General features: G+C 46.8%; 1 protein-coding gene across 1 annotated transcript in view; it reads left to right on the top strand.

Annotated features, from left to right (window-relative positions):
• The window catches only part of St14 (ST14 transmembrane serine protease matriptase), a 47,007-nt gene that overhangs the window by 7,202 nt on the left and 17,953 nt on the right, over positions 1-21,852 (top strand). The window contains exons 2-6 of the mRNA XM_052755708.1: positions 20,072-20,231; positions 20,543-20,670; positions 20,821-20,891; positions 21,363-21,520; positions 21,706-21,741. Coding sequence (XP_052611668.1) covers positions 20,072-20,231; positions 20,543-20,670; positions 20,821-20,891; positions 21,363-21,520; positions 21,706-21,741 — 553 coding nt within the window. The remainder of the gene's footprint in view (positions 1-20,071; positions 20,232-20,542; positions 20,671-20,820; positions 20,892-21,362; positions 21,521-21,705; positions 21,742-21,852) is intronic.

The following is a 21,852-nucleotide window of genomic DNA, read 5'->3' as shown; positions in this document are numbered from 1 at the left end:
TATTTTTTTTACTTTGTTGGTGTTTCGCATGAATGGTGTTTTGCAAGCAGGTATGTCTGTGTGAGTGTGTCGGATCCCTTGGAGGCAGAGTTACAGGCAGTTTGTAAGCTGCCAGGTGGGTGCTAGGAATTGAACCCAGGTCCTCTGGAAGAACAGCCAGTGCTCTTAACCACTGAGCCATCTCTCCAGACACAGTATCCAGTATTTTTAAATGAGCGGGAAGTGCTGTAGCAATATGCTGTTTTTTATGCATTTTTTTTTCTCTCTCTCTGTTTTTTTCAAGACAGTCTTACTATATAGCTCTAGTTGTCCTGGACCTCATTACGTAGACCAGGCTGGCCTTGAACTCACAGAGACTGGCCTGCCTCTGCCTCCACCTCCCAAGTGCTCTCTCAAGGTTTGTTTTTTTGTGATTACCAAAGTTAGGAGAGGGTTTTGAACTCAAGCAGTATAGAAAGATTCGGATTAGAAAGCGATTTTTTTTTCTGGAATTTGTTCCCAAGGTAATGATTTAAAAATTATAAATTATTTTCATTTGTGTCTATGTGTGTGCATCACTGTGTGTATAAATACACATGTGCCGGTGTCCTCGGAGGCAGAAGAGGGCATCAGATCCCCTGGAGCCGCCGGATGTGGGGGCTGGAGCTGGACTTGGGCCTTCTGTAGGCGTGTGCAAGCACCCCTCACCCCTGAGCCATCTCTCCGGCCCTCGCTCCCTAAGTTTTCCGTCCTGTAAGTGGTGCTGTGGTTAGGTGCTGGTGCCCTCCAAAGGCCTGTATGTTGAAAGACTCGGTTCCCGGGGCGAGTCTATTGGGAGGTAGTTGGGAAGTGTTCAGGTCATCGGGGCATCCCTCTGAGGGGAGTGTGGGACACTGGTCTCTTCCTACCGTGAGGTGAGCGTTTTCCTTTGCTGTATGCTCTTGCACTGATGTTCACCACAGGCCCGGTGGAGCACGGACTGAAACCTCCACAACTGTGGATCCCGTGGAAACTTTCCTCTTTGTAAATTGATTATCTGAGGTATTTCATGACAGTCACAGAAAGCTGGCTGATAGCTGGTGCTTATTAGCTCATAAGTCATCTCTTCACCGAAGAATCAGGGCATTAGTTGATATGCGTATACATATTCTTCCCCAAGTGGAATCATAATTAGTTCCACTCTTCAGGCAAAGACTTGGCTGTCACAACTTAATTCAAACACTTTATAAATTTTTTAAATTTGATGTGCATTGGTGTTCTACCTGCATGTGTTTCTGTGTGAGGGTGTTGGACCCCTGGAACTGGAGTTATAGACAGTTGTGAGCTGCTGTGGGTGCTGGGAATAGAACCTGGGTCCTCGGCAAGAGCAGCCAGTGCTCCCAAATGTGGACCCATTTCTGCAGCCCCTTGTTCCCAAGGTTTTAATCCTATAAGTAGTGCTTTAGTTGTTGGTGCCCTCACAAGGCCCAAAGATTTGTCTTTAAAAATGTTTTACCAGGGGTTGGGGATTTAGCTCAGTGGTAGAGCACTTGCCTAGCAAGCGCAAGGCCCTGGGTTCGGTCCTCAGCTCTGGAAAAAAAGAAAAAAAATGTTTTACTATTTTGGGGGGATGGTACCGTTGTCAGTTCTCTCTTTTCTACCATTTGGGTACCAGGGATTGAACTCAGGTTTTCAGACTTGGCAATGATGTCTTTATCCTCTGAGCCATCTCACTGGCCTTTATTATAAATATCTTTCTTTTCTTTTCTTCTTTCTTTTTTGGTGGGGGAGGGAGTTGTTGAGACAGGGTTTCTTTGTGTAGTCCTGGTTGTCCTGGAACTCACTCTGTAGACCAGGCTGGCCTCAAACTCACCGAGATCTGCCTGCCTCTGCCTCCCAAGTGCCAGGATTAAAGTCGTGTGCCTCCACCGCCCGGCCTTACTAAATATCTTAATCCATGCTAGAAATGTAGAGCTAAAAGTAGCCTGTCTCCCTCCCTTCCCATCATGTTGAGAGTCAAGGAAGGGGTCTATCCCACAGAGTTCTCAGAGAACATCTGACGGGTTTTTAAGGGCAGGAATTAGCCATAATCCTCCATATCTGTTCTGCAGATCTAACCAACCACTAATTGGAAAATATTTGAAAAGAAAACATATACCTGTATAGGCTTTTCTTGTCTTTATTCTCTGAAACATATAATACGCCATCACGTTACATATATTTACATCATTTAGAGATGGACGAAGTGCACAGAAGGGTGTGTAAAAAGTTCTGTGCAAACAGTATTTGTTTTATATAAGTGACTGCATCTGGAGACCCACAGATTTTGGCATCCAGTGAAACCTGGAATTAGTCTTCTGCGGATGGGGATGAGTGGCTTGTCCAGATGAAGATGACCCCTCTTTCAGTCTCTTTGTTTTCCTTTGTCAATTGCCTACTCTTTGAAAGGACATTTTGGCGTATCACCCAAGCTTCCCCTTAGTATCTGTATGATTCCTTCTTCCCTTCCTTTCCTTTGATGGCTTGGGTGAGCTACTTGACTGTGTTCTTGGTATGATTAACGGAAATGCAGCAATAAGGCTGAGGGCTGTTCCTGACCACCGGCAGCCCCGTGGAACCCACTGGGTCAGATCTCTTGTGCTGTTGAATGTAGATCATGTTCACGGGAATATGACTAATGATGAGGTTGAGTCAGGTGGCCAGAGGTCTGGGAAGTATTCCGTTTGACTGATTGGAGGAATCAAGCATGGTTAGCTAGAGAAGGCAGAACAAAAACATGTACAGTGCTGATAGTGAAGGGGTCTTTCCTCTGAAGCTGATCACACTGCATAGACTTGTCCTGCTGGTGTCCAGTGAGAATGAGATTTCCTGCAGAAGCAAATGACTCCCAGAGCTCGGGGGCGGGGACGTGGCCTGAAGTCTGTCCCGCTCCAAGGCTGGAGCTCCGCAGGCCCTCCTGGCTTTCCACTGCCACGTCCTGAGAGTCTGGCTTGTAATTATGGACTGTTTGCCTGCTGAGTCCTTTCACACCAACCTATCCTTAGATCTGCAGCTTAATTAGGGGCCTGGGAGCCACAGAGCAGGTGTTTCAGAATCTCACCAATTTGTGGAGGCTTGAGGGTTTTGTCTGCAGATCCGAGGGCCTCCCAAGACACAAATGATTGTGGTATCTATATATCATGGGTTATTCCTCAATCACGGAAAAGAGTGTCACTGATCTATTGGTAGGAGCAATGCCTTGAATGATTCTCTAGGGAACTTTGTGTGGTGAAAGAAAGAAGGAGGAAAAAGCCAATATTCCCTAAATCTTACACATTGTGTATTTAGATACCATTTTAAAAATTATTCATTGTTGAAGCTTAGAAAGATTAGTGGCTGAGGGACTGAAGAGTTTGGGGGACAGGAAGAAGGTAGGTGTGGTTCAAAAAGACAATGGGCTGGGTGTAGTGGCGCACACCTTTAATGCTGGCACTCAGGAAGCAGAGATAGGAAGATCTTTGTGAGACCAGGACAGCCTGGTCTCCATAGTGAGTGCCAGGACAACTGGGACTATGTGGGGGAGACCCTGTCTTAACCCCACCCTAACCCCCCAAAAAAGACAACGGGAGGGACCTTCATGTTAGAGCGGCACACAGGCTTGTCCATCGTGGACGTGGGAACCTACCCCCGTGGTAGAGCACATGGGAAGACATACATGTGTACAAGTCAGACAGGAAGTCTGTGGATTGTATCAATGTCACACTAGTAAGACTTTTGAAGAGCTACCACAGGGGGAGCTCAGGCAGAGCCTAGAAAGCTTCTCATTATTTCTCACAATTTTGTAGAAATCTAAATTATCTCAACAAAAATTGCAATAATAAAGAACACACTAGTCTGTGAAATTGGAATGTAGAGTCAGTGAAAAGTCAAGAAATGAATGAGAAGAAGTCAGGAAATGCTCGCCACACCTCTCATTTCTGTTGTTTGTGTGTGTGTGTGTGTGTGTGTGTGTGTGTGTGTGTGTGTGTGTGTGTGTGTGTGTTGGAGGGTGGGTCAGCCAGGTTATGCTGTTGTACTTGGTGACTCTGGGCAGAGAGGATGGTGAGGTGGTTGGGCCGAGTTTCGATCCCTAGCCACCCGCCTTATCCCACCCCCCTCCAAATCAAAGAGTCAAGTGATAAGTCTGGGTGGACTGAGGATGGAGGATATGAGGGAGGGGTGGAGAAGAGGCCTCTCTGGTTCTGTGGCTCCAGCAGATGCATTGGGCTGGCCTTGATGGAGTGCCCCTCGCCACGCCTGAGCTTGGTCTGTCCTGGGCCTGTCGAGTCTGCTCTGGACAGGTGGATGCATGGTGGGTGGGGAACTAAAAATCAAAGGGACACAGTAGAGAGGCCCTGTCATTAGCAGGAATTAGCTAATTATGATCTCTAAGGGGTCATTAACCCAGTTTTAAGAGAGGGAGACTGAGGCCCAATGAAAAGTATTTGCCCCAAGGGCTTAGGGGGCTCAGCCCAGAATCCCGATGTAGGTCACACCCACTCCACCTCACAAAAAAGGAGACAGATTCATGTCAGGCACCCTCTTCACAGTGTGTTCCTTCTCTTCTGGGAAGAAAGGTGTCTGGTGGCTGGGATGTGTGGCTTCTGTCCCCAGGCTGTGCTGGCGGCAACCCTGGGCCTCAGTTTAGAGGGGAGGCATGGCACAGTCACAGGAGGAGCCTGCTGTTCCCTGGCAGAGAGTCTTATTTCTGTGTGTTGTGGAAGCCAGGTAGGTCCTGGGGACTTTCCCTTATGATCGAATCGGGTATGGAGACTTTCGGTTTACTTGATTCAGTGAGAGCTACTGGCCTGTTGGTGTTCAGTTCTTGATGGACTGTAGTTTCCTCACGGACAAAAATTCTGCATCCACTCATTTCCCAGAATTCCCGTCTGATGGGACAGTGGAGGCCAGTGACAGGGTCAGAGAGCAAGGATGAGAGTGCTGTGTGGGGAAATGATGAAGGGGTGTGTGGAGGCCCCCGCCATGTGTCTAGGCCTGAGGCTGGCTGGGTGAATGGGGAGTGTGTGTTTCTGGAAGCTCAAGGGAATTTGGGGAAGATGCTTTAACCATTATGGGAGGGTCCCCATGGCAGGAAGTATAGCCAACCCACAGCACAGGAACCTTGCTTCCCGGTGGTTTGAAATAGACTGGCTGGAACTGGTTAACCAGGCTGCCTTCTTCCCTAGTGATGAGAAGTGGGTGAGCCTGACTGCCTAGAAACTGGAAAGGGTAGGTGGAGTTTCTCAAGTCTCAGCTGCCTGAAAGTGACCCAGGCACTTGTTAAAACCTTTCTGGATCCCGGGCCCTGCCCCTGTCCAATACTCCAGGGTCTGGAGACTGGGAGAGAGGCGGGGGAATCCAGACGCTGGATGAGCTCTGTGAGTTCGGGATCATGTCTTACTAGACAAGTCTGGGGAAGGGTTGGCTGGTGTGTTCCACAGGGACCAGAGGCGCCTCTGGGCTTTTCGGTTGTTCGAATGCTGGGGCTGATGGCTGGGTGGGAGGTTTTTAGTGTGTGCTTTCTCTTCCATTTTCTTGTGGCCTAAAGATCCTCTTCAGATTAGAGTTTGTGCCGGGTTCTGGACTGCGGTGGTGACTTGTTGGGTGAAGCCTCTGATAATGGGATCTTGCAGGTGGCCGAGTTTAATGGTGGCTGCTGGTCCACTGGAGAAAGTCCTTCTCAGCAGGGCCCCTCTGGCAGGAAAGCCTTGAGGGATATTTGGGTTTGATTCAGGCCCCTGCAAAACCCAGAATGACCCCGGTGGATTCTTGGTTTCCCAGTCTGTATGAAAGTTAATGTTTTCCCTGTATTCCTTTAAATGCAAACAACCAAAAACCAATGTATCCACTTAATTAAGAACACACTTGCTGGGCTGGAGAGATGGCTCGGCGGTTAATAGCACTGGAGTTCTTCCAGAGGGCCCAGGTTCAATTCCCAGCACCCACATGAAAGCTTACAGCTATCTGTAACTCCAGTTCCAGTGGAGTTACACCAATGCACATAAAATAAAGTTAAATAAATTAAAAAAAAAGAACACTCTGCTAAGAAATGTAAACGACCATTTGAGCTGCTGTAAAAATGGTGCCATGATGAAGGTGGCCTTCCCTCCAGTTTTCAAGCTACACCCGATCTTTGGAGTGCAATAAAGTGAAGAGCAATAAAGTGAGATATGCCAGTAATCAGCATCTCGGCCTCTGGCCTCTGACTCCGCCTCTGCTGTATACTCAGAGCTGCCCATGTCCCCCAGGTTCAGCTCCTCTGGTCCAGACACAGACACCGGTTTGTTTCAGGGCTCATTCTCCACTCTGTTGTCTGAGGTGGCCTCTGGCTCTGTGACGTTTCTGGGGACTCTGGCGAGGATGTCCGGAACTAGCTGGCAAGGTTATGCTGGGTGGGTCATTCTTGAGCGGGCAGATGTCTTCAAAATGCTATAGACTGTCTTCCTGCTGTGGCGACCACCTCCATGCTCAGTCACGGCCATTGCTGGAAGAGCCGTAGGGATATTTTACAGTTCTCATGGCCCAGTGGTGGCGACATCCTGGGTGAGATCTGTCCCACCTGTTGATGGATACACTGAGTCACTGATCATGTAAGTGAAGACTGTCTGCCACACATCAGTGACAACTGTCACAGTGGCTAATGCGTCCAGCCACCCTTGTCTTAGTCTCGGGTCTGAGCCACACACACCTGTGTCCCCAGAAGATGAAGTCACCTCTGCCCCTTGACCTTGATCTCCAGCAGCAGACAAAGGTTTGCACTTATCATGGGACTGCCCTTCACCCTCCCTGAGAGTCTGAGTAACCTCTTCAGGCTTCCATGATTAACCCTGTCTTCCCAGAAGGTCACACCCAACTTAGAATGTGTGAGTCTGGAGTGAAGGTTTATTTCTCTCCTCCCATGATTTGGATGGAATGACTTTGGATCTTGTATAGTGTGATAGAGAATTAACAGGCAGTTGTGGCATGAATCTTAAAAGGTCAGGTATTGGGGTAAATGCTCAGAGAGACAGAACCAGCCACAGCTAACCTCACCTCACCAACTTCTCAGCCGATCTTGTTTTCTCAGACTGGAAGCCTCTGGGTCCTCATTCGAATGGATCTCAGCTGAACTGTTGCTAAAAGCCTAAAAGCTTAACCAGCTTCTAGTTCCTGGTCTTCATGCCTTTATATACCTTTCTGCTTCTTGCCATCACTTCCTGGGATTAAAGGCATGTCTCACCATGCCTGGCTGTTTCCAGTGTGACTTTGAACTCACAGAGATCCAGATGGATCTCTGCCTTCGGAATGCTAGGATTAAAGGTGTGTGTGCCACCATTTTCTGGCCTCTATGTCTATCTAGCGGCTGTTCGGTCCTCTGACCCCAGATAAGTTTATTAAGGTACACAATATATTGGGGGACACAATATATCACCACAGCCAGTGAAAGAATTCACCAGCTCAGACCAGAATAGAAAATGGCAAGTTTACCGAGTGTACTGCGGCGAAGCCACGGATAAGGACAGAAGCAGAAGAGCCTCCTGCCTTGGCCAGTTAGCTGCAGTGGTTGGTGGCTTTGGTTGAGAGCCACCCTCAACCCCACCACCTGCCATGCAAATGAGGGCAGTCCTGATTGGTTGACATTTGACTCTGGGGGAAGTCTGGGTTTACAGGCCACGTCTCTGGTGCAGGACCATGGTTAGCTTGGTTGGCCTGGCCAGTTCCTCTCTCTCTCTCTCCCTCCCTCCCTCCTTCCTTCCTTTTTTTTTTTTTTTTTTTGGTTTTCTGAGACAAAGTTTTCCTATATAACAGTCCAGTCCTGGCTGTCTTGGAACTCAATCTGTAGACCAGGCCTGCTTCTGGGATTAAAGGCGTGCACTACCACTACCTGGCCAGTTCCTGTTTCTTCTGTGGCATTGTTAAGGATGCTCTCTGGACCAGGCTTGCATTATTTAAATAACCTTTTCTGGTCTCTCAATGGAAATATTGTCTCTACAGCTAGTATTTTTGTTGTTACTAACCATGAAGTCACTTTTTAGTTGCTTTCTCTCTAACAGGGATTATGCCCTGAGCTAGCAATGGCAAATCCTTGCTTTGGTTTGCTGGTCCCAGAACCAGGGATAGTATGGACCTCAGAGAGACTAGATCCTGGTGATGGGTCTGTATGGGCTGGGAACCAGGAGGGGGAGTCTCTCAGTGAGAGGACCCTTTAGTCAATTTGAAAAGTTTTGTTGATTCAGCATTTAGCTTTCAGCCATGGTTGGTTTCCTACCTAATGGAATATTTCAGCAAATAAAATACTCATTTTTTTTGTCTCTTATAAATAAAGTTTTTATTTGCTGTTTGTTTTGATGAGCTCTGGTCTCAAGGACCAGTGAGCTTAAAATAACAGCACATGTGATTTCCATCTGGTGAAAGTGCCTGACTTTGGATCGTCAGCACCCACAGCTGGGTGGGAAGGAGGTGGGTGGGTCACTGGAGATTGGTGCCAGTGCAGTGTAGTAGGTGAGCTCCAGATTCCATGATTTTGTCTCAAAAACAAGGTGAGAGTGACTGAGAAAGACACCCTATGTCTTCTGGCGTTCCCATGTTGGAACACACACGTGCACTCACTTGTGTGTGCACCTGCATGCACACATGTCCATACCCACGTACATCACACACACACACACACACACACACACACACACACCAAAACAAGAAAGAAAGAAAACTTGATTTCCTCCAGGGTTTCTGGCTTCTGGACTCATCCTCTGGGTTTCTGGACCGCCCTCTCGCTCCAGGAAGTTGAGTGGGGATGGGTACTCTGATGTCATACTTGCAACCTGAGCCCAGGGCTTTCCCCTTTCCTGCCCCAGGGTCTGTACTGAGTTACACACTTCAAGTCACTTGCTCTCTCGTTTCCTTGGAAATTATCCTGTGTTCTTTTGTCTCAGTGCCCTGGGGCCATGCTGTGTTTCTGGCTACTCTGGCTGGCATCAAACCAGAGGTTGTGGGCAGGAAGAGGTCACCATAGTTACGAGGCTTCTGTTTGTGGTAAGCAAGCACCTGGCTTCACGGCCCTGTGCCTTGTTTGTGCACCTGCAGATGTGTTTACATCCGAGGAACAGAAAGAGAGGCAGGCACAGGTGTACTTTCTCTTCTGGTGTCCCTGGCTGTATAGAGACCATGTGTGAAGTTACACCAGGTTGTAAAGGGCTCTCTGCTACCCTCATCCCTCCCACCTGTTCCCTCCGCTGCACTCCGGGGCCAAGCACATACACACCTGAAATCCTGCCTCCACTTGGAAGAGCTTGGCTCTGGGCCCGGTGTCACGGAGATTTCTAATCTTATCTTTGAGACCTTGGACAGACCACTCCCTCTCACTCAGCCTCAGTTTCTTCGTCAATAAAATGACAGAGTTATGTAAGACAACCTCTCTGATGCCTGAAAATGGAGCCGGAAAGCTGTGGTTATAAAAAGGGATGGGCAAGTGACTGATTAAACGGTTGTTTCCAGGTTGAGTAGAACCCCCAGAAATCTTATTTGCTCCCTAAATTCTGGAAGGTGACCATGCAGGGAGGCAGACATTACATCGTGGATCTGCCTCCGAGTGCTGTGTGATTTCGAAGAAGCAGTGTCTCTCTGTACAGTGTTTTCTGTAAATCGGGGTGACGATCGCAGTCTTGAACGGCTCTCAGGATTGTTGTGAAGGTCCGGGAAGAAAATAGTTGGGAAATTACAGATTTAAAATACATCTAAACATAATGACTGTTCTACATAATATTTCTTACACACAAGCGTAATCTGTTTCGGTTGCGTAGCTGAATCCTTTGTGAGTTTTTTTTTACCCACATTTCTGTGTTCATGTAGGTAGGTGCACATGCATGTGAAGGGTCAGAGGTCAGCATCAGGTGTCTTCCTTAGTTTCTCTCCAACGTAAAGATTTTAGTTTTTTTTTTTTTTTTGTTTTTGTTTTTTTTTGTTTTTTCGAGACAGGGTTTCTCTGTGTAGCTTTGCGCCTTTCCTGGAACTCACTTGGTAGCCCAGGCTGGCCTCGAACTCACAGAGATCCGCCTGGCTCTGCCTCCCGAGTGCTGGGATTAAAGGCGTGCGCCACCACTGCCCGGCAAGATTTTAGTTTTATGTGTGAATGTTTTGTCTGCCTGTGTAGACGTGCAGCACATGCATGCAGTGCCTGTGGAGACCAGAAGAGGGCGTCAGTTCCGCTTGGAAGTTGAGTTACCCATGGTTATGAGCCTCTTTACAGGTGTTGGAAACCTAGCCTGGGTCCTCCACAAGAGCAGTGAGTGCTTAACCATCGAGCCATCTCTCCAGTCCCCCTCCACCTTATTTATTTTGAGACAGGCTCTGTCACTGAACTAGGAGCTCACCAGTTCTGCTAGGCTAGCTGGCCAGGGAGCACCCCCCGCCCCCCACTCAACAATCATCTTGTCTTCACCCCAGTGCACCTGCTTTTGTGTGGATGGTGGGGATCCAGACTGGGGTCGTCTTGCTAACACAGTAAACACTTTACTGTCAGTCTTTCTCCCTAGCTCCTGTCTTCTTCTTCCTCTTCTTTTTTTTTTTTGTCGGAGCCAAGGACCAAACCCAGGGCCTTGCACTTGCTAGGCAAGCGCTCTACCACTGAGCTAAATTCCCAACCCCTCTTCCTCTTCTTCCTCTCCTTCCTCCTCCTCCTTGTAGATTTATTTATTTATTTGTGTACAGTGTTCTGTCTGCATGTATCCCTGCAGGACAGAAGAGGGCGCCAGATCCCACTATAGATGGTTGTGAGCCACTATGTGGTTGCTGGGAATTGAACTCAGGACCTCTGGAAGACCAGCCAGTGCTCTTAACTGCTGAGCCATCTCTCCAGCCCCCCCCCCATTTTCTCATTCTTAAACATCACCAGACAACTGAGGCCCATTCTATAATTTAAAAAAGTGTATTTTCTGAAGGAGAAAAGCAAAACTAAGCTGAATAAAAACTCTGTTGCATTCTAAAAAAGAGCAAGAAGGTAGTGACTTCAGATCATTAACAACAGCTGCTCAAGTGGCTTCTCTTCAAGGAAGAAAAATCTTGGAAATGAAATGTCTGACTTTAGGAATAAAACACTGCCTTTATAGTTAGTCCTGACGTCACATCATGGGAGCCCTCCAGTTTTGCTCTTTTTCCAGGGCTTTGCATTTACACATGAATCTCACATTCAGCCAATTAGTGTCTACAGAAGACACCCTGGGGTTTTGGTCAGGATCGTATTGAGTCATAGATACATTTGAGATTATATACCTTAATATAATATATATATGTAATATAATATACACCTTAACAATATTGAGTCTTCAGGCATGAACAGGATACAGCAGCACATTTGTCTCTGAAGTTTTCTTCCATTGATGCTCTATATTTTCTTCTCTTTCTTCCTTTTTCTCCATCCTTCCTTCCTTCTTTCCTTTTTTTTGTATTGTTTTTTTTTTCCAGAGAGGGTTTCTCTGTGTAGCCCTGGCTGTCCTAGAACTCACTCTGTAGACCACGCTGGCCTCAGACTCATAGAGATCCGCCTGCCTCTGCCTCCCAAGTGCTGGGATTAAAGGTGTGCGCCACCACTGCCTGGCTGATATTCTGTATTTTCAGTGTGCACATCTTGAATGTCTTTTGACAGGCTTGCTCCTGAGGAGTTTGCCTTTGTGAAATATTGTAACTGGTAACTCTTACTATTACTTTCCAATTGTTTATTGCTGAAGTACAGTAGGTTTTTGTTTATTGATCTTAAATTCTGCAACTTTGCTAAACAATTTCAATAACTTTTCTTTAAAATTTTAAACTACATTGATTGGTTGGTGTGTGTGTGTGTGTGTGTGTGTGTGTGTGTGTGTGTGTGTGTGTGTGTGTGAGTGTGTGTGTGTGTGTATGGGTGTGTACACAGCATGGTGGTATTTGGTTATATACTTGCAGGAGTCAGTTCTTTCTTGGTAGCAAAGAGCCTTTCTTTATCTGCTGAGCCAATCTGGCTGGCACATGAACAGCATGGTAATCACATAAGGGTAGACAGGTAGCTTGATGGAACCAATCAGTCTGGAAATAAAGCTACAGTTAATTTCATGAACATTTATTTGACAAAGGTCATATTGAGGAGAAAGGATAGTTTGTCAATAAAAATGATAGAATTATTGGAGACCTGTCTGTGAAAATTTAGGCCTATATACCCACAGAAGCTCTTGGGTATATAGGCCTAATATCATAAAACTTCTAGAAGAAAATGTAGGGGAAAATCTTTTGCTTAGACAAAAAAATTCTTAGATTAAAAAAAATCTAAGCTTAATCCATCAAAGAAAAATTTGATAGGTTGGTCGTCATCAAATAAAAAACCCTACCCTCATCAAAAGACATTACTAAGGAATTAATACCCAAGCCACAGAGTGAGGAGAGTCCTTGGGGATGTATGAAGTTGCATCTAGACTATATGTAAAGAGCTCTCAGATCTAATGAGAGGAACACATGTAAGTCATTAAAAGAATAGGCGAAAGATTAGAGAAAACACTTCAGCCAAGGTCAGCAGAGGACAGTGGAACGCACGGCAAGTTACCATCATCATCAGCCGTCAGAGAGAAGCCGTTTTCAGCCACAGTGAGAGGAACCACATGCATCCGTGGAACTGAAAAGGCTCCCTCCCTCGTTGGCTTCCAGTCTGTGATGAACACCTTGACCCAAAGCAACTTGGGGCAGGAAAGGAAAGTTGGTTTACACGGCCCAGCCACAGCCTGTCGTTGAAGGAAGTTGGGACAACGATTCAAGCAAGAGCCAAGGCTTTCCCTGGAAGAACACTGTCCAATAGCTTTGTCCTCATGGCTAACTCAGCCTGCTTCCTTATATAACCCAAAACCACCCGTCCAGGGATCGCACCACCCACAGTGGGCTGAACCCACTCACAGCAACCAGCAACCAAGAAAATGCCACACAGACAGGCCACTGGTCAATCCGATGGAGGCATTTTTTAACTGAGGTTCCATACTCCCAGGTGGCTCTAGTTTGTGTCTGGCTGACAAAAACTATCGAGCACACTGACCATACCAAGTGCTAGGTTGGGCGTGACCATCTAGAATTTTCACGCATTGCTAATGGGAATGTCAATTGACACAAGCACTTTGGGAAACAGCTTGGTGGTGGTGCCTCAGTTCAACACACACTTGTCATATGGATGCAGCACTCCAGTTAGATCTGCACCCTACAGAAACGAAAGTGTAGTCTACTACGACGGCTCCCACAGGGGTCGTGGTACCTACTGAGTGATTTCATTAACGTAGCATGGCGGTTTGAATGAGATGCCCCCCACTTCCTCAGGCATTTCCGTACTTGGCACCCAGTTGGTGGCACTGTTTGGGGAGGCTGAGGAGATGTGGCTTTGCTGGAGGAAGTGTACCCCCCGGAGCATGGGTAGGCTCTGAGGTCTCAAAAGTCACATGCCATTCCCAATTTGACTCTCTCTCTGCTCCCCACTTACGGATGGAGATATAAACTCTCGGCTTGAAGTTCCAGCTGCCACGCTTGTGTGCCGCATCACTTCCCGCCATGATGGTGATGGACTTTTATCCCTCTGGAACCCAAATCAACCTTTCCTTCCATAAGTTGCCTTGGTCATGTGTTTACTCACAGCACTAGAGAAGTAACTAATACATGTTGAATTCTAGAAAAAAGCAAATAAATCTTCAGTGACAGGAAAGAGTGGTTGCTTGGAGACAGGAAATCGGGGAAGAACAGGAGGGAGGACTTAGAAGGTGGCTTTTAAAGGTGGTGGTGCATTCGTTATTTTGACTGTGATGTTGGTGTCACAAGTATAAATATGTGCTTATGTTTGTTAGCTTTTCATTGCCATGGCCAGGCTACCCGACAGAGGCCCTGTGCTAATGACGAGCTTCCACCCACTCTGATCAGCTCATCTGTCAAAGGTTCCGTAGCACAACCATCTGGGGAACAAACATGGAAAATGCAAGCCTGTGGGCGACACTTCAGAGCCAACCATAACAACACTCTGAACTAGAATCTCTAAGCAGGTCCCATTGATTGTAAGGCCACTGAGCCTCAGTGAAGCTGTCTTAAACACTAAGAAGGCTTGAAGCATAAGCTGAGGACACACCCAGAAAAAGCTAAGTGATGGAGAACTGTAAAACATGAGGGAGGGAGAACAAGACAGAGGTGCTGTGCACTCTCTCATTGGTGTTCAAGTGTGCCCACAATGTATTTGGTTATTTATGCTTTTGTATTTATCTTTTTTTCTTTTTTCTTTCTTTCTTTTTTTTTTTAAACTGCGCTTTTGTATTTATCTTGCTCACCATTTGTGAGTCCTTTGAACTTGGAGATTTATTCCTATCATCAGATCTTCCTTGGACATACCCTTTTGGTATTGCATTGGCAATGTCCTCTCTGCCAGCTCAAAATTGGCTTCTTTTTCCTTCCCCTCTGAGGTGGTTTGAATAAGAATGGCCCCCATTATATTTCAGTACTTGGTCACCAGTGAGTAGAACTGTTTGAAAGGATTACAAGGGTAATCCTTGTTGGAGGACATGTGCTACTAGATGTGGACTTTGAACTTTCAAAAGACCATGCCAGGTCCAGTCTCTCTAGGCCTTCGGGTCAGGATGTAGCTCTCAGCTAATGATCCATCGCCATGTGTACCGCCATGTTCCCGCCTTGATGATAATAGACTAAGCCTCTGAAACTGTAAGCAAGGCCCCAGTTAAATGCTTTCCTTTACAAGAGTAGCCATGGTCATAGTGTCTCTTCCCAGTCGTAGATCAGTGACTAAGACACCCTCCCTCCCTCCCTCCCTCCCTCCCTCCTTCCCTTCTTTCCTTCCTTCCTTCCTTCCTTCCTTCCTTCCATCCCAGGACCCTATGGCTGTTGGACCCTACGACACTCTACCTCTGAGCCCCCAAGCCTCAGTGTTATTGAAGATGGGAGTGAGACCAGGAAATGTATAGTTCAGAATCTCCAAATCTTTATCTCTGCTCAAGCAAAGAGACATCTGCCCCTCCAGACCCCCATAGTAGATGGGAAGGAGAGTTGGAGAAATCTAACCAGAGAACATCATGACTTGAGGACTGAAGGTCAGAAAAAGACTATAGTGAGGAGTGGAGGAAGGGAGATGGGTTTATTCCCTCACCTGGTCCCGGATGCTAGTAGCTGTGTGTAGATCCAGTGAGGAAATCATAAAACAGGGTGTTCTTTGGAGCAGTGATAGAATGATCTATATACTGTTGGCAGTGCCCAGTAGAAAATCTGACTAGACTGCCTGGCAGTGGTGTATGCACACAGAGCTTTGAACAGCCTTTAGGATCTCATCTGTAATGTGAATGGACAATGAAGGATCCTTGAGCATTTGAGGAAAAACCTCAATACGAAGGAAAGGTACTCAAGAAAAATATAAGGAGAAAAGTATGCATCTGTAAAACAAACACAAGATACAATAGAAGAGGAAATAATAAAAAACCTTATTAAAGTTTTGGTAGCAGACATGAACGAGCATGGTAAAGAGGTTAAAGCCTAAGATGGCTAATACAGAGACAGAATAAGTAAGGACTGATACATCTAGGAAAAAGTACATCAGAGAAAATGAAGGAGAGGAATAAATCAAGAAATATCATAAGAAAGTCTCTTAGATTGAAACATGGAAATTTCCAAATTCCGAGGACATATGGCAACTTCGGCATAATGAAATTCAGAGCCAACTCAGAGTTCATTTCGAGGTTTTCAGAGAAAGACAAACCATTAAATGAAAGAAAACAGATTTATGTCTCTCAGAAGCAAAATTAGAAATGTAGTGTTTTCAAAGTTCAAAATGGGAATTATTTTTTTTTTAAAGATTTATTTATTTATTATGTATACAGCATGTGACTGCAGGCCAGAAGAGGGCACCAGATCTCATTATAGGTGGTTGTGAGCCACCATGTGGTTGCTGGGAATTGAACTCAGGACCTCTGGAAGAGCAGTCAGTGCTCTTAACCTCTGAGCCATCTCTCCAGCCCCAAAATGGGAATTATTTAACCCTATAATTCTATACCCATCCCAACTATCAACAAATTTGAGTGTAGGAAAAAAAAGGTATATATTTTTATTTTTGTTTATTTATTTATATTTTTGAGATAGGGTCTCTTTATGTGGCCCAGATTGTTCTAGAATTCACTCTGTAGACCAAGCTGGCCTTGAGCTCACAGAGGTCCACCTGCCTCTGCCTCCTGAATGCCTGAATGCTGAGATTAAAGGTGTATCACACACACACACACACACACACAGAGAGAGAGAGAGAGAGAGAGAGAGAGAGAGAGAGGAATAGATACAAATAAAAACTATATTTAAAAACATGTAAAGTATCAAAAATTTTCCATCTTAGAAAGCTACTAAAAGTGGAATAAAGGGGCTGGAGAAATGGCTTAGTGTTTAAGAGTGCTTACTACTCTTGCAGAGGACCCAGGTTCAAAGTCCAGCACCCACAGGGCAGCTCACAACCATCTGTAACTCCAGTTCCAGGGAATCTAATGCCTCTTCTGACCTCTGTGAGTTCTTGTAATACATTGTACACATACATACACTCAGGCACATACACACACATAAAATTAAAAAAAAAAAAAGAAAAGAAAAGAAAAAAAAATATTGAGCCAGGCAGTGGTGGCTCATGACTTTAATCCCAGCCCTTGGGAGGCAGAGGCAGGCGCACCTCTGTGAGTTTGAGGCCAGCCTGGGCTACAAAGTGAGTTCGAGGACAGCCAGGGCTTTTACACAGAGAAACCCTGTCTCGAAAAACAAAAAATAAATGAATGAAAGAAAGAAAGAAAGAAAGAAAGAAAGGAAGGAAGGAAGGAAGGAAGAAAGAAAGAAAGAAAGAAAGAAAGAAAGAAAGAAAGAAAGAAAGAAAGAAAGAAAGAAAGAAAGAAAGAAAGAAAGGAATAAGTTTTGGACAGAGTGGCTTATGATCACAATCGCAGATCTCAAAGCTGAGGCAGGAGAATCACTGAGTTCAAGCTCATCCTGGGCTACGTAGCGAGTTCCAGTTTAGCTTAGGCTACATTGCTGATAAAACCAATAAAAAACAAAAACAAAATATCAAAAACCAAATAGAAGTAGAACGAGCTGAAGAGATGAAGACGTGGAATTTTAGCAAACAGGAGCTTCAACACAAGACAGAGTCGAAGGAAGCTCCCAGGTGATGGGGGCAGTCCACCCCAGACGTGAGAAGGACAGAGGCTCTGGAGACGTGAGAAGGACAGAGGCTCTGGAGACGTGAGAAGGACAGAGGCTCTGGAGACGTGAGAAGGACAGAGGACTCTGGAGACGTGAGAAGGACAGAGGCTCTGGGAGGAAGGCTCACAGGGAGAAAATGAAGTGAGCTATTTGACAGACTTCATATGTGGAAGGTTGAGAAGATTACAAGGTCTTAGCAGTTCCGTGTAAAAACTGGAGTGTTTATTGAAATGTAAATAAAGGAAACATTGTAGCAAATGAAACGAATTACACAGGAGAGGGAACAACAGTGTGTGAAATAGTCTAGTTAAAAGAACCAAAAGATGTCTTTATTTACTCAGCTTTTCAATTGTTCGGTTTGGGAGAGTCGTTTTGTTTTGAGACAGTGTCTTGTTGTGTAGCCCAGGCTGGTCTGGTGTTTGCTGTGTAGCCCAGGCTGGTCTGGTGTTTGCTGTGTAGCCCAGGCTGGTCTGGTGTTTGCTGTGTAGCCCAGGCTTGCTTCAAACTGGCAGTCCTACTGTCCCTTGCCTGTTGACTGCTCAGGTTACAAATGTGCCATTACCCCTATTGGTGATTACACACACACACACACACACACACACACACACACACACACACACACACACACGCACTTATTTATTTATTTATTTATTTATTTATTTATTTATTTATTTATTTATTTATTTATTTATTTATTTATTTATTTATTTATTTATTGAGACAAGGTTTCTCTGTGTAGCCCTGACTGTCCTGGAACTCTCTCTGTAAACCAGGCTGGCCTTGAACTCAGAGATCTGACTGTCTCTGCCTTCCAAGTGCTGGGATTAAAGTTTTACGCCACTACTACTTAGCTTATGTTTTTTTGTTTGTTTGTTTGTTTTATTTTTAAACTTTGGTTCTCCAACTTTAGGAGGATGGAGGAGAAAAAAAGGAAGGAAGGATGTTATGATTACATTATCAAAATAGTAAATCAGAGCTTAGCAATGAAGAGTGCTTGCTGCTCTTCCAGTGGACCTAAATTGTCTCCCAGAACCCACATCAGGCAGCTCACAAATGCTTGTTACTCCAGCTCCGGGTGATCGGACACCCATTTTTAAGCCTTCTTGGCCACCTACCTGCACTCACATGCACAGATACACATAATTTTAAAAAGTGAGCTGGGCATGGGGGTGCATGCCTTTAATCCCAACACTGGGGGAGGCAGAGACAGGGGTATCTCTGTGAATTTGAGGTCAGTCTGCTCTATATAATAGAGACTTCTGGAAGAAGTAGAATGAGTGATTTTTAAGTGCCTACCTCTGAGATGTGCATCTGTGGGATCAGATAAGTAATGGCGTGAAACTGTGAGATACAAGGTTTCTACTGTGGCAGGGACTGGATTCTATCATAGCAGTGTTAATGCTGTGCCGATGTGACAGATCGAATGTTGGTTCAGGCAGTGAATGCAAAGTCTTTTGACTGCTCAAGGCACTGGGAATAGATGATGGATGAGTGCTTAGCCCTAAGACACTTACACTGCTTTCCTCTAAGACCAAAGACCAGGGAACATTGTGTTAGAGGGGCAGAAAGAATGTAAGAACTGGGAAATATTCAGGACGGCTGCAAAACACCATTTTGGAGCAAGACTCAGCCATTGTAATCATAGCAGCTGTGACTATCTGCATTGGGTCTGCGCAGGCCACAAAACCAGAATGGTTAGGAAGAATGGGGTGAGGGGGTTGAAGAGGTGGCTCAGTGGTTAAAAGCACTGGCTGCTCTTCCAGAGGACCTGGGTTCAATCCCTAGCACCCCACATGGCAGCTCACAAATGTAACTCCAAGATCTGATGCCCTCACACAGACATACATGCAAGCAAAACACTAATGCACATAAAATAAAAATAAATAAATTATTTTTAAAAAAAGAATAGGGGGAGCTGATAGGGATAGTGGGGAAAGAGAGGGCCATGGGAAGAGTCATCAGAATGTATCATATACAGTATGAAATTGTTGAAGAGCAGCCATCAAGGTGGTTGGGCAGCTAAAGGCCTTTGTCATCAAGCCGATTTTAGTCCCTGGAACCCACATGGTGGAAGTAGACCTGACTCCTGCAAGTTGTCCTCTACACACACACACACACACACACACACACACACACACACACACACACACACACACACACACGTTTAAAAAAAGAAGAAATGTTGGTTGGAGCTTGACATACGGTACCTAGGCAATAGCAGCAGTGTCTCAGAAACCTGAGACAGTTCTGCAGCTGAGGTAGTCAACATGAGGTTCAATGTGGGGTTCAAGGTGGGGCCGTGGCTTTCTTTGAAATATCAGGGGTAAGGCTGCCAGACAGGGAGGGCAATTTCCATCCTGCCCACAGACTTTCTGGCCCAGGTGACCAAGGGGACTGCACTGGTACAGTCGAGGCTGGTCTTGGGCTGTTTGCTCAAAATGGATGTTTTCCACATCCAGATCTTCAGCGCTGGTGTAGACACTCCCGAAGTCCTGCGCTTGTTTGGTTTGGTCTTGAGAAAGGGTCTCATGTGGCTCAGGCTGGCTTCCAACTCCTCCTGTGGCTGATCTGGTCTGAACTCCTAATCCTCTGCCCTCAAGTCCCAAGGGCTGGACCTGTAGGAATATGCCAGCCCACCCTGCTCCGGGTTTTGTTAAGCAGTTCATGCCCACCAACCATGGAGGTGTGGACAGAAGCCCCTCCATTTCCTCCACTGGGGTGGTGTTTTGCATCTTGGAACAGGTGGAGGCCCTTGGGCGCAGAGACCCTGCACTTGTGGGTGAAGCCCCTTCTTTATTGCCCGGTCCTGGTTCTCCCAAGCTCATGGAGTGTCACTGAACTCCCGGGACTGGGAAGCTATTGTGGGGAGCCTTTCTGAGTCCCGAAACACCTTTCTGTTTAGAACATGAATGGCTTTGAGGAGGGTGTGGAGTTCCTGCCTGCGAACAATGCCAAGAAAGTGGAGAAGCGAGGCCCCAGGCGCTGGGTGGTGCTGGTGGCCATGCTGCTGGGCTTCCTCTTGCTCTCCCTCGTGGCCGGCTTGCTGGTGTGGCACTTTCACTGTGAGTACAGTGGGGGCTGTGGGAGGGTGCCATAGTGGTAGTGTTCCCTCTTCCCTCAGTGGACAGACAAAGGGCCACCTATGATGGACAGGGAGAGAATGGGGGAAGGGATGAGAGGGGATGGGAGGAGAAGGATTAGTGGGAAGTGTTCTCGGAAACTGTGTCCCTGAGTCCTTTCAGGCCTTGATGGTGAGTGATGGGGAACTGGTCAGATCTGGCCCCCTCCACATCTGTTCCCCCCCACTGAGGGCAGCAGGGTGGAACCGGTGACATTGCGTCACTGTCCATGACCACTTGTTGGCCTTTGGCAGTTTCGAATGTTCGGGTCCAAAAAGTCTTCAATGGCCATCTGAGGGTCACAAATGAGAACTTTCTGGATGCCTATGAGAATTCAAACTCCACGGAGTTCAAAAGCCTGGCCAACCAGGTGAAGGAAGCGGTGAGTCTCTGTGTCTCAGCACCCCACCATGACTCCGCTCATCTTTGCCTCCAGATCCCTGAGCTGGGGGTGGGGTAGAGCACGGGAGCAGCCCGGGGAAGGGTCATTTCTACTGTTTGGTCAGCTTCATGCCTTGTCCTCTCCCCTCAGCTGAAGCAGTTGTACAGTGAAGTTCCTGTCCTGGGTCCCTACTACAAGAGGTCGGGTATAATTGCGTTCAGGTGGGTGTCGGCTTTGGCGCTGATGTGGGCCTTGACTGCCTGGGCATAGGATCATGTGTCTGTCCTTTGTGCAACTGACTTAGAACACCTGGTCCTCCTGTCTCTACGGCAGGGCTTGATGGTTAGTGGTGCTGGCTGGGGGAAGTCTGCAAACACTGTTTTCACAGGAACTGCGGCGTGTGCTACATTCAGGAAGACATTGATTTTTCCAGATTTGGGTTTGAGGGAGTTGGGGTGTCCAGAAAGGCTTCCTCCTCACTCCTAAACTTGAGCTGGCCCCAGGACATGTCCGCTTGAGGGCTGAGACCAAGAGAGCAAGCAAAGTTCAAGGGCTAGAGTGGGTGGGCAGCACAGAGAGTCCGAGGCAGGCTAGTGTCTCTCGGAGTAGCCTCAACTGCCGTGTGTTCGTTGGTAGTAGAGAATGCAGGTCTCTGGAGCCCCACATCACAGGCTCCCCCCCTGTCTCCGCAGTGAAGGCAGTGTCGTCGCCTACTACTGGTCAGAGTTCAGCATCCCCCCGCACCTGGCAGAAGAGGTTGATCGAGCCATGGCTGTGGAACGAGTGGTCACATTGCCACCTCGAGCACGAGCCCTGAAATCCTTCGAGCTGACCTCTGTGGTGGCCTTCCGTGAGTATGGGGCAGACCAAGGCGGGAATGTGTGGCCCAGCCTGTAGAGGAGGGGGGCCGGAGATCAGCGCCCACAGGCTCAGGTGCCCCGAGGACTGCTGGCTGGCTGGCACCTCCCTTTTGGTAATAAGGAAGCAAGAGTAAGGAAATAGTTTTGGTGAAATGTTTACCTTCTTGTTCTTCAGCCACTGACCCCAGAATGCTGCAGAGGCCTCGGGACAGTAAGTGTCATGTTGACCCCTGGTGGGAAAGAGCGGGATCTTGTCAGATACCCCTTAAGCCGTGGGGTCCCCAGAAGTTAGATGGTGCTGAAGGACAGGCATACCTTCTTT

This window comes from Peromyscus californicus, unplaced genomic scaffold, assembly GCF_007827085.1.
Source record: "Peromyscus californicus insignis strain IS unplaced genomic scaffold, ASM782708v3 Scaffold_11__1_contigs__length_118956290, whole genome shotgun sequence".
In the NCBI taxonomy this organism is placed as follows: domain Eukaryota; kingdom Metazoa; phylum Chordata; class Mammalia; order Rodentia; family Cricetidae; genus Peromyscus; species Peromyscus californicus.
Note: the sequence above shows the minus strand (reverse complement) of the source record. Positions and strands in the feature narration are given on the sequence as shown.